This window comes from Podarcis melisellensis (assembly GCF_964234715.1).
Source record: "Podarcis melisellensis genome assembly, chromosome: 6".
Taxonomy (NCBI): domain Eukaryota; kingdom Metazoa; phylum Chordata; class Lepidosauria; order Squamata; family Lacertidae; genus Podarcis; species Podarcis melisellensis.
The window spans coordinates 76,761,355-76,777,193 of record NC_138538.1 but is presented as its reverse complement, the minus strand read 5'-3'; the positions used below and the strand labels follow the sequence as shown (position 1 = coordinate 76,777,193).

The window sequence follows — 15,839 nt, the reverse complement described above, 5'->3', positions numbered from 1 at the left end:
TTGGGTTTGTCACGGGCCACTTCTTAATCACTCCCAGAAAGCGAGGTGGTGCAGTTCTTTCGCTCACAGCCCCAGGTGTTCCTCCTTCCTATCCAAAGGAAGATTCAGCCACTTATTTTGGGTACTTCCAATTTTATTTCATTGCTTTTTCTATGCCAATAAGATAAATAAAAAGAACTGTAGCTCACCTTACCGTATCTAGGGTTTTCATTTCCTCTGACAAGCTTCTTAAGTCTCAGGAAAGGCACTTACTGATACTTCACATAGGGACATCCAAGGTCTTCCATTTTTTGGAAGAAAAAACACACAACACTGCGTGAATTGGATTTAATTCGGATTTAGAAACTATGCAAAGAAAATATGTAAACCGTGCAAGGAAAATTCTGAATTCTCATCCTCTAGGAACACTGAGGATAAAAATAATAAAACCGCACTATATGTTTCTATGTCTGATCTTTGTTTCCTTTTCATGGTGTATTGGTTGGAAGCATTTTTTGACCTAAAGTTATCCTCAGATGGCACTCAGCATCCTAGAATTTGCAGCCCACTGTACATGGTGCATTTCTGTATGTCTCTGTTGTTCCTGTTAATACGGTGTCTATAGCCACCCATCAACAAATATTCTCTGTGCAGTTTTCAAGCAAGGCAATAGTGGGATTACAGTCTATAACAGTTTAAAAAAAAAACAACCAAGCCAAATTTTGAAAGTTAGCAGCATTTGATCACATTCAGCCACTGAAACCAATGTCCAAAGCCTATCTATCTGTCTATAATCTATCTATCATCTATCTATCTATCTATCTATCTATCTATCTATCTATCATCTATCTATCATCTATCATCTATCTATCTGTCTGTCTATCTATGCAAAGGGACACAGATGTCACTGTGGTTTAAACCACTGAGTCTCTTGGGCTTTCCAATCGGAAGGTCAGCGGTTTGAATCCCCACAACAGAGTGAGCTCCCATTTCTCTGTCCCAGCTCCTGCCAACCTAGCAGTTCAAAAGCCTGCCAGTGCAAGCAGATAAATAGATACTACTGTGGCAGGAAGGTAAATGATGTTTTCGTGCACTCTGGTTTCTGTCCCGTTGTCCCAGACACGGTTTAGTCATGCTGGCCACATGACCTGGAAAGCTGTCTGTGGACAAACGCCCGCTCCCTTGGCCTGCAAAGCGAGATAAGCGCCACAACCCCATAGTTTCCTTTGACTGGACTTAACCGTCCAGGGGTCCTTGACCTTGACCTATCTATGCAAACTCCATATATATTTTGTTCTAGTTAATGCATTGTATTTTTAACTACCTTGTTGTTTCTTATTTCTACTATGCATGCTGTCGTATTGGCCAAACTGATCAAAGGTAGCTGTTGTGAAAATGTCCTGTGCAATGCTGAATGATTAATGATTCCAGTCTCCTCAGAAAACACCGGAACTCTAAAGGGTTTCTGTTACACTCAAGCACAAACCGCTTAAAAGCCAACTTCTCCCCAAAGTACTCTGCTTTTAAAAAAATAAAAAATAGAGCAGCCATTGCAATTAATGAAAGGGGGAAGAAAGGAAAGCTTCAAAGAAAACACAGTGGCTGTGTTTTGAAGTGGTGAGGGAAAGCCCTTGACCTCTTTATGAAAGGGAAGAAGGAATACTCATTGCTGACGTGCTCTTGTTTCAAATCCGATCATACAAAGCCTGGCTTGGCTTGTGGGCTTGTTGCCCATTTCTAAATGGACTCTGAAACGGCTGCCTTGAAATGAGAGCATATAGCACTGCAGCAGTATGTTTGCAAAGATTGTTTGGTTCAAACTTTGGCTTCTACAAGTGAGTAGAATCTCCAGGTAATGGGCCTGAAGAGCACTGCAGCCAGTGGTGTGTCGTCAGTGGACTGGGGGACTAGGTAAAGGTAAAGGGACCCCTGACCATTAGGTCCAGTCTTGATTGACTCTGGGGTTGCGGTGATCTCTCACTTTATTGGCCGAGGGAGCCGGCGTACAGCTTCCAGGTCATGTGGCCAGCATGACTAAACCACTTCTGGCGAACTAGAGCAGTGCACGGAAATGCCCTTTACCTTCCCACTGGAGTGGTACCTATTTATCTACTTGCACTTTGAAGTGCTTTCGAACTGCCAGGTTGGCAGGAGCAGGGACCAAGCAGCGGGAGCTCACCTTGTCACGGGGATTCGAACTGCCGACCTTCTAATTGGCAAGTCCTAGGCTCTGTGGTTTAACCCACAGCGCGACATTTAGTCTCCTTAATGTTCCCCTGGTGCCTCCTTCCCAAAGCCCAGGAAGCTTCTGCTTGGCTTAGGGAGGGAGGTGCGATGCTCTGATGGGTCCAAGAGCTCTCCTGCCATCTTCCCAAAGCCTGGCCATGACACATGATGCTCACATGCACGATGTCGCAATGTCCCACCCCCAATCAGCCTTGCAAGCTGATGCCTCTGACCCTAACTGTTCTCCCACAGAAAAATTCACTGCACACCACTGACCACAGCCTGATGCCTTGGGGAGTCACTAGCAGTCAAAGTGGTCAACAATGGCCTAACTCCATATAAGGCAGTTTTATATGTCCATATCTTGATGATAAGACCCATCAGCTGTGGATGGGTCTGTGCTTACCCAGTTGCCATTCCTGGAAAGACGTGAAACTAGTCTCGGACCTTTATCCAATCTTTTGCTGCACAGAGTGAGACTCTGGACTCAACCTTATTTATGGGATGCCAAGGCAACATCCATCCCTGTGTTCTTGAAAGAGCTGGGAGAGAACCCGAGATGAGGTGCTGCCGTAGTGGCAGCTCTCTGTCTCAGGTAACATATTGCTTTATGAGCAGCAGATTGCACTGAGTACAGCAGAAAAGTTTAAAATAGGCATCTCAATAGGGTTCTTAATTGTGTGGGAAGCCTCTGTGAATAGAAAAAAAGGACTAGGATGTGGAGAAGCTGGAAGAATCTGCATGATGTAAAGTCATGTCCCTCAACCCTTTTCTACTCAAGTTTCCCTTGATGATCTTTTGCCAACAGAGTGGAGTGTAGATGTCAGAAGTATTGATACCATGCGACTCGTTATTTAGAGTAGCTGCCATTTGCTTGGAAACAAAGGATCAGGTTGCTGGAATGCAATCAGTCGTAACTAGTGGTCCATAATTACCTGGTTCAGTATGCAAAGTTATGCAACTCATAATGCTCAGGTTTATTAGGAATTGAGCACTGTTTCCCCTGGAGGTTTTGGTCCAGCTTGGAATGTTAAATGAGATTCTGCTCACATGTGGCCAGCAGCTTTCAACAGATCACGTTCCGAAAGGAAGCTGCTTTCTAGATGTATTCACAGAAGTTCCTTAATGTTCACTCCTGGCTTTCAATGAAAGGGGAAGCTCAGTGTTATAGCCCATATGCATCTCATGTAGAAAGTCCTTCCTTCAATCCATGGCTCCCACAGTTAAAAGGATTGGGTTGTAGGGCCTACAAGGGACCTTCTACTGAGATGCTGGAGAGACAGTGACAATCAAAGTTGACAAGGCAGAGCTAGACGAACAAATAGTCTGACTTGGAATAAGGAAGCTTGTTGGGTTTCTAAAATGTCATTGACTGCTGTGGAACTTCATGACCTTTTAATTTACTGAGCTGCTTGAGCAAATAAACCGGGGGAATGTCTGAGCCCTTTGCTGTGCCATTTGTGTTCATTACAACTTCAATCACGCTGGTGGTACCAAGCCAAATCACAATTTTCTAAGTGGGCAGTGTGATGATGCATATGCGCCTAGCACCCTCAGCATGCTCACACCAACATTATGGACAAAAAGAGGTAGCAATGAGCTTTCCCCAAACGAGCTTTCCACAAATGCTTTGCCAAGAAACCTCATAAGTTCCGAGCCAATTCCAAATCAAGCCGAAGGGAGCTCACCCATCACTGCTCATTACTGAAATGATATATTTAGGTTTTGTGTGATTCTGGGTTTGGGGCTCAAGAGAAGAATAAATTTACTTAAACATTTCTTTAATACTGTATAAATGTTGCATTTGCACAGATCGTTTACATATGGCTTGCAAGCCATCTGGTGTACTAAACAGCTATCATCGCCGATAAATTGTGCCGTGTTTGCATTTGAGGCCTGCAGTGAAGATTTTATTATTCGTCTGCATGTTATTTCATTATTTGTCGCTATGTTTATTTATCATTCTTTCCCTAGTTTGAGCGCCTGACATCACTTTCAATTAAAGTAAATCACTTTGAAGTAGTTTTCCATTAGCATTTCCTAATTCTCTGGGATTTACTTTCAGACAAAGTGAGGGGCGGGGGAGGAGATAGAGAGAAATATGGTTTGATGAGAATTCAGGTAATAGTAGAAAACAATGTTTGATTTTTCTGAAATAATTCTGGACTCTTGTAGGGCGAACCTGGAGAAGCTGGTAACCCTGGCCCTCCTGGAGAAGCTGGAACAGGGGTAAGTGTTTATGTTTTTTAGATAACATTTGATATAGTGTTATTGTAATGTAGCCTTAACCATTCTACAACTTCAAGGGATGATACTATGTCTTTATTTCATTGCATCAGGGGTTATAGGTGTTTCCTAGGTATATGAATTAGATAAAGAGCCCTTGGACTCAGTCCAAAGATTTTTGGTCATTAGCTACAATCTGATTGGCTAGTAAACCTACACAGCTCAACTGCCTGGACATACTCAATGGGCTCTGGAAGCTCAGCCTGTCAAATATTGGGGGTTGCTGGTTAGGAAATTAGGCTACATCTTTCTCTCCAGCTCTCCAGTTCACCCCACTTCCTGGATTCCTCAATGGATACCTGCCCTCTCTGCCTATTTTTATGACCCAGCTGATATGTTGGGTCCTCTTACCTGTTGATCTGGAGAGCTGCCCTGGCCCCAATTGGCTTCCCTGGGGTTTCATTCTGGAAGGACTCATACATGCCCATCAACATTTTATTGGCCTACAGATTAGGGACTGATTTCTACCAACATTTCTCCAATAGCCCTTGCTTTACAGAGGACAATTCAGTGATGATGATGATTTCATTTATATACCGCCCATCTGACTGGGTTGCTTAACCACTCTGGGTATCTACCAACAAAATATTAAAAGACAAAAATTTCAAACATTAAAAAGCTTCCTGTACAGGGGCTGCCTTCAGATGTCTTCTAAAAGTCTGATTGATACCTATTTCCTTGACATCTGATGGGAAGGTGTGCACACCAATAAATTCCTTTCTCATTTCTTGCCCCCTCCCTGCATTATTGCAATCGGAAAAATAAATGATGTCAAAACGTAATTGGCAGTGGGACTACTTTCCAAACTGGAGGCCGATCTGGACCTTCCAGGTGTTCTACAGATATTTTTTGTGAGTGGGGAGTTCAATATGTTACAAAGCTTTCCCCATTAAAATGTGCTGATTATCTTTTCAGAGCGTTCTACATCTGATTTCCTTTTCTGCCCCTGTGTCAGTTTACATAATGCCCTGACAATTGTGTCTGTCCTTTGCAGGGTCCAAAAGGGGAAAGGGGTGAAAAGGGTGAGGCTGGACCACCAGGGGCAGCTGGACCAGCAGGTATTAAAGGACCTCCAGGTGATGACGGACCTAAGGGTAACCCGGTAAGTGACCCTATCATTTTTTATTTAAAAAAATAAGACAATGGATTTATAATGCAATACAGCCCTGTTCCATGAATTTATTCTTTCTGACATGCTCTGCTGCCCTGCTAAAGCCAAAGCAGCCTTGAGGGTAACTCTATACAACCCTCAGACTTATTTCAGAAGCCCAGTCCAAGACCTCTAATCCTACCCCTAGCAGCCCAGTGGGTGAGAAGGCAGAGAGAGAATTGGGCATTTGCCTTGCCAAATGCAAGGCTGTTCTTTTAAAAGAGATTGAGAAGCAATACATAACACAAGTGGGTGAGAAGAAGATTTTATTCATAAACAGCAAGCAATACACACACACAGTGGTACCTTGGGTTACATACGCTTCAGGTTACATACGCTTCAGGTTACAGACTCTGCTAACCCAGAAATAGTACCCCGGGTTAAGAACTTTGCTTCAGGATGAGAACAGAAATCGTGCTCCAGCGGTGCAGCAGCAGCAGGAGGCCCCATTAGCTAAAGTGGTGCTTCAGGTTAAGAACAGTTTCAGGTTAAGAAAGGACCTCCGGAATGAATTAAGTACCTAACCCGAGGTACCACACACACACACACACACACACACACAGCATGCACTTCTATCTGCCACTTGGAAGCCCTCAAAAGTGGCGAAGTGACTCCCCCAGGTAGCCTTTGCTTCCATGGCCCTGCGGCCGATCAGTCTGTACACAAGCTTCAGAGAAACTCTGCCCAAACCATCTGATTTTATAGATAGCCACCTCCTCCCAGTGCCTCAATTTAACAATTTCCAACATCAAATAAGGTTTCTGGCACTATCCTTGCAGACTAATTAAGGCAGCTGGGGGTGAGACTTCATCTCCTCCCAACTGATTAGGACATCAGAAAAGGTTCTCACACCTTAAAAAATAGGGGGAAAGGAAGGAACAGGGGACAGGAAGGATAACCATGTTAGATCGCTAACTCCTCAAAATAGAAATATCTTCCAGATAGATTGCCCATACAACATTGAAGGACAGAGAGCGAGGAAGGGGTGATAGAAATACAAAGAAAAATGGGGAAATAGTCCCACTTTGGGCTCTGCCCCCACCCACGTCTGGCTTCAGCCTTGCCCACACAACAGATTAACTATCAGCAAAAAAGGCATCCCCACTTATGCTCCAGAACCTCGGTCTTAGTTATTTCTACACTGTGTCTGCCATTAATAACTTGGTTGTTTGTTGTCACTGGTTCCAATCTTTAGTTGATACCACCAGCCTTAACTTGCTTTCTGTCTCCGTAGGGTCCTGTTGGCTTTCCTGGTGACCCTGGTCCCCCTGGTGAACCTGGGCCTGCTGTGAGTATCTTGACAATTCAGATGGCTAGTAGCAATCCTGTAGACACTTACCCGGGAATGAGTCACGTCAAACTCTGTGAGGCGGCTTCTCTGTAGACGCAGATAAGATTGCACTGTATCATAGAATCAGAATTGTATGGGACACTGGGGATCATCTAGTCCGGCCACCTGCAAAGCAGGAACATGTAGCTGTGCCATACAGGGATCGAACCTGCAACCTTGGCATTATCAGCACCATGCTCTCACTGGGCAGCATTTATTTTCACACCTAAGTGACATTCCTGTGGCTTCAACCAATGTTGGGTGTGGTTTGGTGGAAGTGTGTGGTTGGAGAGTCTTGTTTGTGACAATATGCTTTGAGCAAAAAGCTCTGATTAGGAGACTGGCCCAATTTTAATGGAAGAGAAGCCATATTCTTTGCATGCCGTTCTAACCATAAGTACATCATTTAATCTGGATGGTTGTTTTATGTCCATTTTATATGTATCCTACCAAGGAGGTCACAGGTTACGCTCACAACAACCCTGTGAGGGTGGCCGAAGGTTAACCAGGAACTCGATGACTGAGGATTGGATCTCCACACCCATAGTCCAATATTCAAACTATTATACATTGAATTTTTGTTCTAGTTGGCTACTTTGCCCAGCCCAAGCAAGTGTCTGAGAATGAATGCTGCTACAGCTAATTAGGATTGGCCCTGCAAAACTGCTTATAGGAGAGGCTGCCTGAGAACCATATTCAAGTCCCTCTTGAGAGCAATTAGATGAAGTGTGGGATTTACATGAGCAATCTTTTCTGCAAGTCTGTAGTAGTTCTTCTAAATGAACGTCATTTTTCTGTACAGGATACAAAATTCAGGCAGGGTTAAGTGAGACAAACATTGTCTTTTTCTTCCTAGGGGACTGATGGTACAGGAGGGGAGAAAGGTGATGATGGCGACCCAGGCCAACCCGTAAGTAAAATAACTCTAATAGCTCTGTAGTATTTGGAATGTGGAATTTTCACTGAAAAATTGCAGGTTGCATTCCTAGAACATATGAGGACACACATAAAAGCAAAATACTGCAACCATTGATTGCATTTTCTTCTCAAATTTCAATCTCTTCTCAGTGGGAAACAAGTGCTGGAAGTGGATGAATAAGCACCAGAGGAAGTAATTAGCTGAGATCCAGAACAATTCATAGGTTACCTTATTTTTCCATGTATAAGACGCCCCCTTGTATAAGATGCCCCTTATTATTGGGGACTCCAAATTAAGAAAACACCCCTCAGTACTACCCATGTATAAGACGAGCCCCAATTTTAAACCTAAAATTTAAAATTGGTAAGAAAAAACTAGTCTTATACACGGAAAAATACGGTACTTCCAAATTAAACTTTGCTTGGACTTACACAGGCTGTCCTAAGACCAACTGCATGACATGGCCATTTGGGAATGAATTTATGTTGTGTGTATTCTTTGAATGAGCAGTAAGGTAGACTCTGGGAAGAAAGTGATATCTTAAATGCTTATGTGGACAGACATCTACAAGGAATTCAAAGAGCTACTTTTGGCAAGGGTTGTGGGAACTGGGCATTTTAGGCATGCCTGAATTCCAGCTCACCGCATCAGATCAAAATGTCTTTTCAAAATCAATTAATCAATATTTTTATTTGTGAGCTGCCTTTCCAAAGTTAAAACCGTACTCAAGGCAGCTTACAACATATAAAAATTGCATAATTGCATAAAATCACAGACAAAAAATTAAAACAAACAGAAGTACACAACCCAAATGAACAATTTCCACATTAGATCTAAAATAACAATACAAAGAAGTTCCAGAAGAATGTCCAGTGGTGCCTCTGTAATAGGTTTTTAAGACGCGGACACCCTACTCTGTTTAAACTTGATTGATTCCACTGATAATGGAACGTAGATGTGAAAAAACAGGGGCATCCTGAGATAAAAGCTTGCTGGCCTTTCCAGTTATTCACTTATAATAGAGGTGAATGAGTAATTTCTATCTAGGAATTGGGGGGGGAGGTTGTGGTGCACTTCTTGAGCAAAAATATTAGGGACAGTGCACACAAAAATGCACATATTTACAGAAATAAAATGCAAAGTGCATTATATCCGGGGAGAATCGTTTGCAAAAAAATAGCATATTATTAGGAAAACGTCCATACAGAAATGTGTATATTAGGAGTAATGCACATGTAAATTCATACGAATTTTCATGCGGACCTTTTTTTTTTTTTTGAAAATGGTAATTGATGCAGAAACTGTTTGAGATCTGTCCATTTGTACAACTGTCACCACAAAGGATCTCTGATCAAATATACAGTGGTGCCTCGCAAGACGAAAAGAATCCGTTCCGCGATTCTCTTCGTCTAGCGGTTTTTTCGTCTTACGAAGCAAGCCCATTGACAGCTTAGCGGATTAGCGCTATTAGCGGTCAAGTTAAGCGGCTTAGCGGCTTAGGAAAAGGGGAGAAGCGGGGAAAACCCGTGGGAACTCACAAGATTTTTTCGTCTTGCGAAGCAACCCCATTGGGAAATTCGTTTTGCGAAGCACCTCCAAAACGGAAAACCCTTTCGTCTAGCGGGTTTTCCGTCTTGCGAGGCGTTCGTCTTGCGGAGCACCACTGTATCTGAAAGTGTCCAGGACTGTTCTGTGTCAACACAATAATTCCTGATCTTCAGTGGCACGTACTAAGGGTATTCATACAGATATTTTATTTTTCCAGGGTCCACCAGGTCCTTCAGGTGAAGCAGGACCCCCTGGCCCCCCTGGGAAGAGAGTAAGTCATGTTTCTCTATGCAAGTTTTCCCCCCTGGCATTTTACCTCAATATCATTTCCCTAACACTGCGCCCCCCTCCAAGTTCAAGTTTTTGTGGGCTTGTTTTCCTATTAAAAAATAGCATAAAGAACCCAATTGCCCCTTCTCCTCCTTCCTTCCTCCATGTGCTGTTCTGGGGGCTCTCTTCACCCCCAAACCACCCCACGGAAGTTTTTGGGGTTACAGCAGGTGCATGGGGAGGTAGGGGGAAATTCCCACCACACAAGCTGAAGTCTTTTATGCCATACTTCATGGCCACTTCTGGTACAGCACATTTCAACTTCAAGTTACCATCAAACCTCGGATCCCGAGCACCTCCATTTTGAAACATTTCGGCTCCCGACATTGAAACCGGAAAGTAAATGCTCTGGTTTTCGAAAATCCAACGCAGCTTCCGCTTGGGTGCAGGATGCTCCTGCAACCAATCAAAGCCACGGCTTGGTTGTCAAATATTTTGGAAGCCAAACGTGCTTCCGGAACGGATTATGTTCGACGACCGAGGTTTGACCGTACTCTAAAGGTGAAGTTTCGACTGCAGCTTTTTCTGCAATGCTTCAGTGAAGTAATTAAGTTGATTCATCTCACACATCCACAATCTGGGATCAGTCTCATAGGAAGGCATAATAATGTCAAAGATCAAGTTTATGGTAATCCATTCATATGATATTTTTTTCTCTGTGTGTAGCTTCAAGATCCAACTTGTACACAGTAAACAGTTTTAACAGAAATGTACCATACTTGGGAAGATGTGTTATTTCCATTCTTACTTGCTATGAATTGTTATGAATTGTGTGTGAGATTGCATCAGAACCGTCCCTTGGTACCAATGACCTTTAGGGGTATAAATACACTTAAGTTTGTCATTGTACCTGAGTTGTGGGTCATAGAGTTGGTGATGATAAGCAATTGCTGTATGTTAGAACAGGGTCAGAATGGCTGTAATACATGTTGAGTACATTTTGTAATGAGTGCATGGTCATTTTTTAATTATTATTTTAAGAGACCCTAGTGCAAATGCATTATTCAGCTCTTCCTGTTCTGTTGTTTTTTCCCCTAGAATTGCCATTTTTCTAAAAGGAAAAAAAACAACTCCATTGCTCATTATTATATGCTAATTCATTGAAACTAGTGCAGCAAGCTTTGATCAATTTAATTGGGACAAATTTTAATCAGCAAGCCTGTGGCTTAAGGGCACAGTAGCTTGGGTTTTTTAGGGCTGTTTTTGTTCTGGTGTGTTCCAGCAACAGAGAGTGAAAGCTAAAATATTAATACAATATAAAACCCGTGTGCCAGTCTTCCGTGATGAAAGAAATGTGTTTGATGGCACCTTGAGACTAACTTTTAATCACCTTTTTATTACAAAATGACATCAGCTTTTGTAGCTGACAACCAACTGCTTCAGGTGGCTGAACTGGAACTAGGGAAAGCAAGATTGAGAGTCGGTTAAAAGCTCATCAGGATGGGAATCCTGTTGTTTTCTCAGTAGTAGTATACTGAATATTCTAAATGTCCAAAGAAACTATAATCCCCGTTAAACCACAGTTTATTACATCCAAATTTCTTTATTTTCTATAATTTTATCTATAGATTTTTAAACAAATAAACAATTCAACAACATTTCAAATTTAACAATCATTCCACCTACGACTCCCCCTCCCTCCCTCCCTCCCTCCCTCCCTCCATGGTTCCCCCAAATTTTCAATTTATGTTGCATATTATAGTTACTCTATACTTTCACCTTTTTACAATAACCCCCCCAAAAGTTCACCCCCCTGCTGTTCTTACTCAAACCCTATTTGTGCTTTAACATATTTACACTGAGTTTTTAAGGATTCTGAAAACATTTCCCAATCTTTTGAAAAACCAGTCTCTCTCTTATCTCTAATTTTACACGTCAGACTTGCCAATTCTACATATTTTATCAATTTCGGCCGCCATTCTTCCTTGGTAGGTGCCACCACACTGCGATTTTGTGCGCATAGTATTTGTTTTGCCGTCATTTCGTAAAGAAAAATATTTCTCTTTCGGGGCGGATATCTTCTCCAGTTATCCCTAGTAAGAAAGCTTCTGGTCTTTTTAGGAAAGTTACTTTAAATATTTTTTTCAGCTAATTATAAATCATCTCCCAAAAGCTATTGTCCATGTTCACCACATATGGTAAAATGAGCCTTCTACTTCTACTTCTTAACAACAACATTGCTACCAAATTATTGTGTGACTCCTGTTTGCCTGTATCACATTCTACACATACACAGAGCTATTAAGAAAAGCAGTTCTGAGGTTTGCAATGCTATGAATTATCTGCATCATTCTTCAGAGTCAGCTCTAGCTCTTATTTCTCAGTTTATTATCACACCCCTTTTCAATGTATTAGAAAGTGTTGATAAAATACAAATTCATTGAAATTAAATTGGTTAACTGGTAGAAAAGGCAGGTTAATGAACTAAAAATTATTTGATTTGGTGACAGCCAAAACAAAAATGCATTTTTCAGAGGAGTTTTATCATGGAACAACAAGAACGGCCAAGATAATTTCTTTTTTCTGTTTTGTTTATCCATAAGCCTGCATATATGCCTGCCAATAATAATAATAATAATAATAATAATAATAATAATAATAATACTCTTTCTTTTCTTTTTTTAAAATGTAAGTTGATTGTCTGTGGCAATAATTCCATTTGGCCTTGCTCAGAAAACAACCACATATCACTACTTTCTATTCTGTTGCTTAGAAAACACTATAGTTCTACATTCATTGAGTGAAGCTTACTCCCAAGTAATACATTTTAAGATAAAATAATGTTCAGTGCCTAATAAAAAGCAGTGTCTTCAGAAAAAAAATAGCAATGTTTTAGTAACCTTCAAAAAGTTGATAGGTCTGTAATTATCCTACTATCATTAGTCTTTTGATGCTTTGCAGATACACAATAATCTATGCAGATGTATGATCATCTACACCCTCTTTCTCAACTAATTAGTTGAATTTTTAACAGTTTTTTAAACATACAGCACCATTAAATGTGAGCCATAATCTATTTAACAAAATGAGATAAACTGTTCTATATAATAGGCTTGAGTGAGCTGACATGCTTAATTAGTTTTATCTATTTTACACAATAATCTATTTGTTCCACCAACTTACTGCACATTTATAATGCTGAAAACGATTACTGCGGCATTAGTCATCTTTCCACTAGAAGTGGGGTATGACTCGGTCGAAGATTTAACAATGAATAAGTTTATTAGAGCTGAGGGGAAAGGCTTTTTGCCATTGTAACTTTGTTTCATCCAAGCACAACACACTTGAAGGAAGTGTGCAATACCTCCCAGAGGCTTTAAAAAGGGGGGGAATGAATAGACAGCTCTAATCCTTGGGAGCAAAGGAGCTTTACATCTCATAGACATGTGCTCCCCAAGCCCGCGGAAGCTCACTCACTCATTTTGGTCATTTTGTCCCATCAGCTGAAGTACAAGATGGTGGCCACCTATCCGTAGTCCAAATGCTATCTAGAATGGTCATTTAATCTTGTTTAGGGATGAGGAAGAAATTTACGTTTCCATTAAATATGAATCTACCAAATTCACACTTTCCCGGGCAAACTTTTTGGGGAAACCCTTTGGGAACTGAAAGAGTGTTGGTCCTCCCCCCACTCCTAGATCATTGGTCGATCACAAATTACTAGCATAAGTCTATGTGTGGAATTGGACTTAACATGCTAAAATCATAGGAAGCAGCCTCATACCATTTGTCCATCTATTGTTTATCCACCAAGCTTAGTTTTGTATATACAGTCGTACCTTGGATCCCGAACGCCTTGAAAGTCAAACGTTTTGGCTCCCGAATGCCATAAACTTGGAAGTGAGTGTTCCAGTTGGTGAACGTTCTTTGGAACCTGAAGTCTGACACGGCTTCTGCGGCTTCCGATTGAGTGCAGGAAGCTCCTGCAGCCAATCGGAAGCCACACCTTGGTTGTCGAACATTTTCAGAAGTCAAATGGACTTTGGGAACAGATTCTGTTCAACAACCAAGGTGTGACCAGCAGCGGCTTTCCAGATTCTAAGACCAAGGTCATCACTATCACCTATTATCAGATCCTTTTTTAAAACATGAGGTGCTGGAGATGGAACCTGGATCTTCTGCATGCAGAACATCTGTCCTATCACTCAGCTATGGTCTCTAGCGATATCCCTGGGAAACTGAGGAGCAAAGAAAGCTACCTCATACTGAATCAGACCACTGCATGATCTAGCTCAATATCTACACAGACTGGTAGCTGCCCAGAGTTTCAGACACAGGAGATTCTCAGTGGTAACTGGAGATGCACAGGGATTAAACTTGGGACTTTCTGCATGCAAAGCAGATGTTCTGCCATTGAGCTCTTCCCCTGACTAAGGCTGCAACCCCATTTCTACTTACCTGGTAGTAAGCTCCACAGAGTTCAATAGCATTTATGCCTCAGTAGACACAGTTAGAAGGGATGCGTGTGGCGCTGTGGGTTAAACCACAGAGCCTAGACTTGCCAATCAGAAGGTCAGCAGTTTGAATCCCCACAACGGGGTGAGCTCCCGTTGCTCAGTCCCTGCTCCCGCCAACCTAGCAGTTTGAAAGCACGTCAAAGTGCAAGTAGATAAATAGGTACCACTCCAGCGGGAAATTAAACTGCATTTCCGTGCACTGCTCTGGTTCGCCAGAAGCAACTTAGTCATGCTGGCCACATGACCCGGAAGCTGTACGCCGGCTCCCTCAGCCAATAAAGCGAGATGAGCGCCGCAACCCCAGAGTCATCCACGACTGGACCTAATGGTCAGGGGTCCCTTTACCTTTAGACACAGGCGTGTGTTGTAAGCCTCTCCTGTTGACACTGGTGGCATAAAAACAAATGTTTGACTTTCGATGGGATCATTTCTCAAAAGAGCAGTACGTGTTTCTCCTAGAAGCTACAGTGACAATTCTGCGGTACAAGCTACATTTCACAAGTGACACTGCTGGTTTTTCTTATGGTGCTGTGACTCCAGAACGCTTCTGGAAAGCAATGCCACTATGAATTTATATTTCCACCTACTCAGTAACTGGGAGATTGAGTGCAGATTCATTGCTTGGAAGCAGAAACCCCCTGGGCTCCACAATCATGTTGACTAACATATCCATTGCCCTTTCTCCTTTCACTCTTGCACTCCCCACTCTGGTGTGTGTTCTCACCTTATTTCACCCCTCACATTTTCCCAGGCAGCAGCCCTCCTCCTTTCTATTTTTTCTCTTTCACACTCTTGAGTGTCTTTCCAAATCAGTTTCTTCTTCCACCACAACAGTCAATTGGTCATTCCAGGAAGCCTTTAAATCAACGGTGCTGCATTTGGCAATTACCGTATTTTTCGCTCTATAACACGCACCCGACCATAACACGCACGTAGTTTTTAGAGGAGGAAAATCCGTAGGCATGCTACCCATAGGCATTCCCTCCATAACACGCACAGACATTTCCCCTTACTTTTTAGGAGGAAAAAAGTGAGTGTTATGGTGCAAAACTTCAAGAATTTGTTAGTGTTTCTATCCAACTAGCTAAAAATGCTGGGGATAAGGAAATAGTATCTTTCCCCATAAAATTCTCTCTGTGAAGCAGTTAGCTTAAAGCTTTCTGCACCATCCCCAACCCGACCTGTTGTATGCACCAATTGAAGCTCAAGAATCTTGTTGTTTTAGCCAAAATGCTAATCACCTGTGCTTTGCACTACAATGTGAAATACCAGCTCTTGTCGTAAGAGGATTCCTTTCCACAATCTATTTGCCAGGCAAAAATTGATCTGCTAAAATTACTTCATGGTGACTTCACCATCTAAAAAAGTAGCATGTGAATCAGCTGTTATCGATCATGAGGTGTTTTGTTTTGTTTTGTTTATGAAGGAGAGCCTCTCATTCTTTTACTATGATTCTAATGTTACTTAGACCCTATATGCCTGAACAAATTAGAATTCAATGTCTGAAGAAGAGATGGGGGTACAGAAACCCTGCCCCAGTGTTGGCTCCTCTAAGGTTCCTCTCAGACTTTCTCATTAGACTTCCAGCTGAAGGTACTTAGAAGCTGTCATGTG

General features: G+C 42.1%; 1 protein-coding gene across 4 annotated transcripts in view; it reads left to right on the top strand.

Annotated features, from left to right (window-relative positions):
- The window catches only part of COL11A1 (collagen type XI alpha 1 chain), a 257,537-nt gene that overhangs the window by 211,762 nt on the left and 29,936 nt on the right, over positions 1-15,839 (top strand). For all 4 annotated transcript variants that reach the window (XM_081916017.1, XM_081916015.1, XM_081916016.1 and 1 more), the window contains 5 exons: positions 4,381-4,434; positions 5,486-5,593; positions 6,876-6,929; positions 7,828-7,881; positions 9,656-9,709. In XM_081916017.1, the coding sequence (XP_081772143.1) occupies positions 4,381-4,434; positions 5,486-5,593; positions 6,876-6,929; positions 7,828-7,881; positions 9,656-9,709 (324 nt within the window). The remainder of the gene's footprint in view (positions 1-4,380; positions 4,435-5,485; positions 5,594-6,875; positions 6,930-7,827; positions 7,882-9,655; positions 9,710-15,839) is intronic.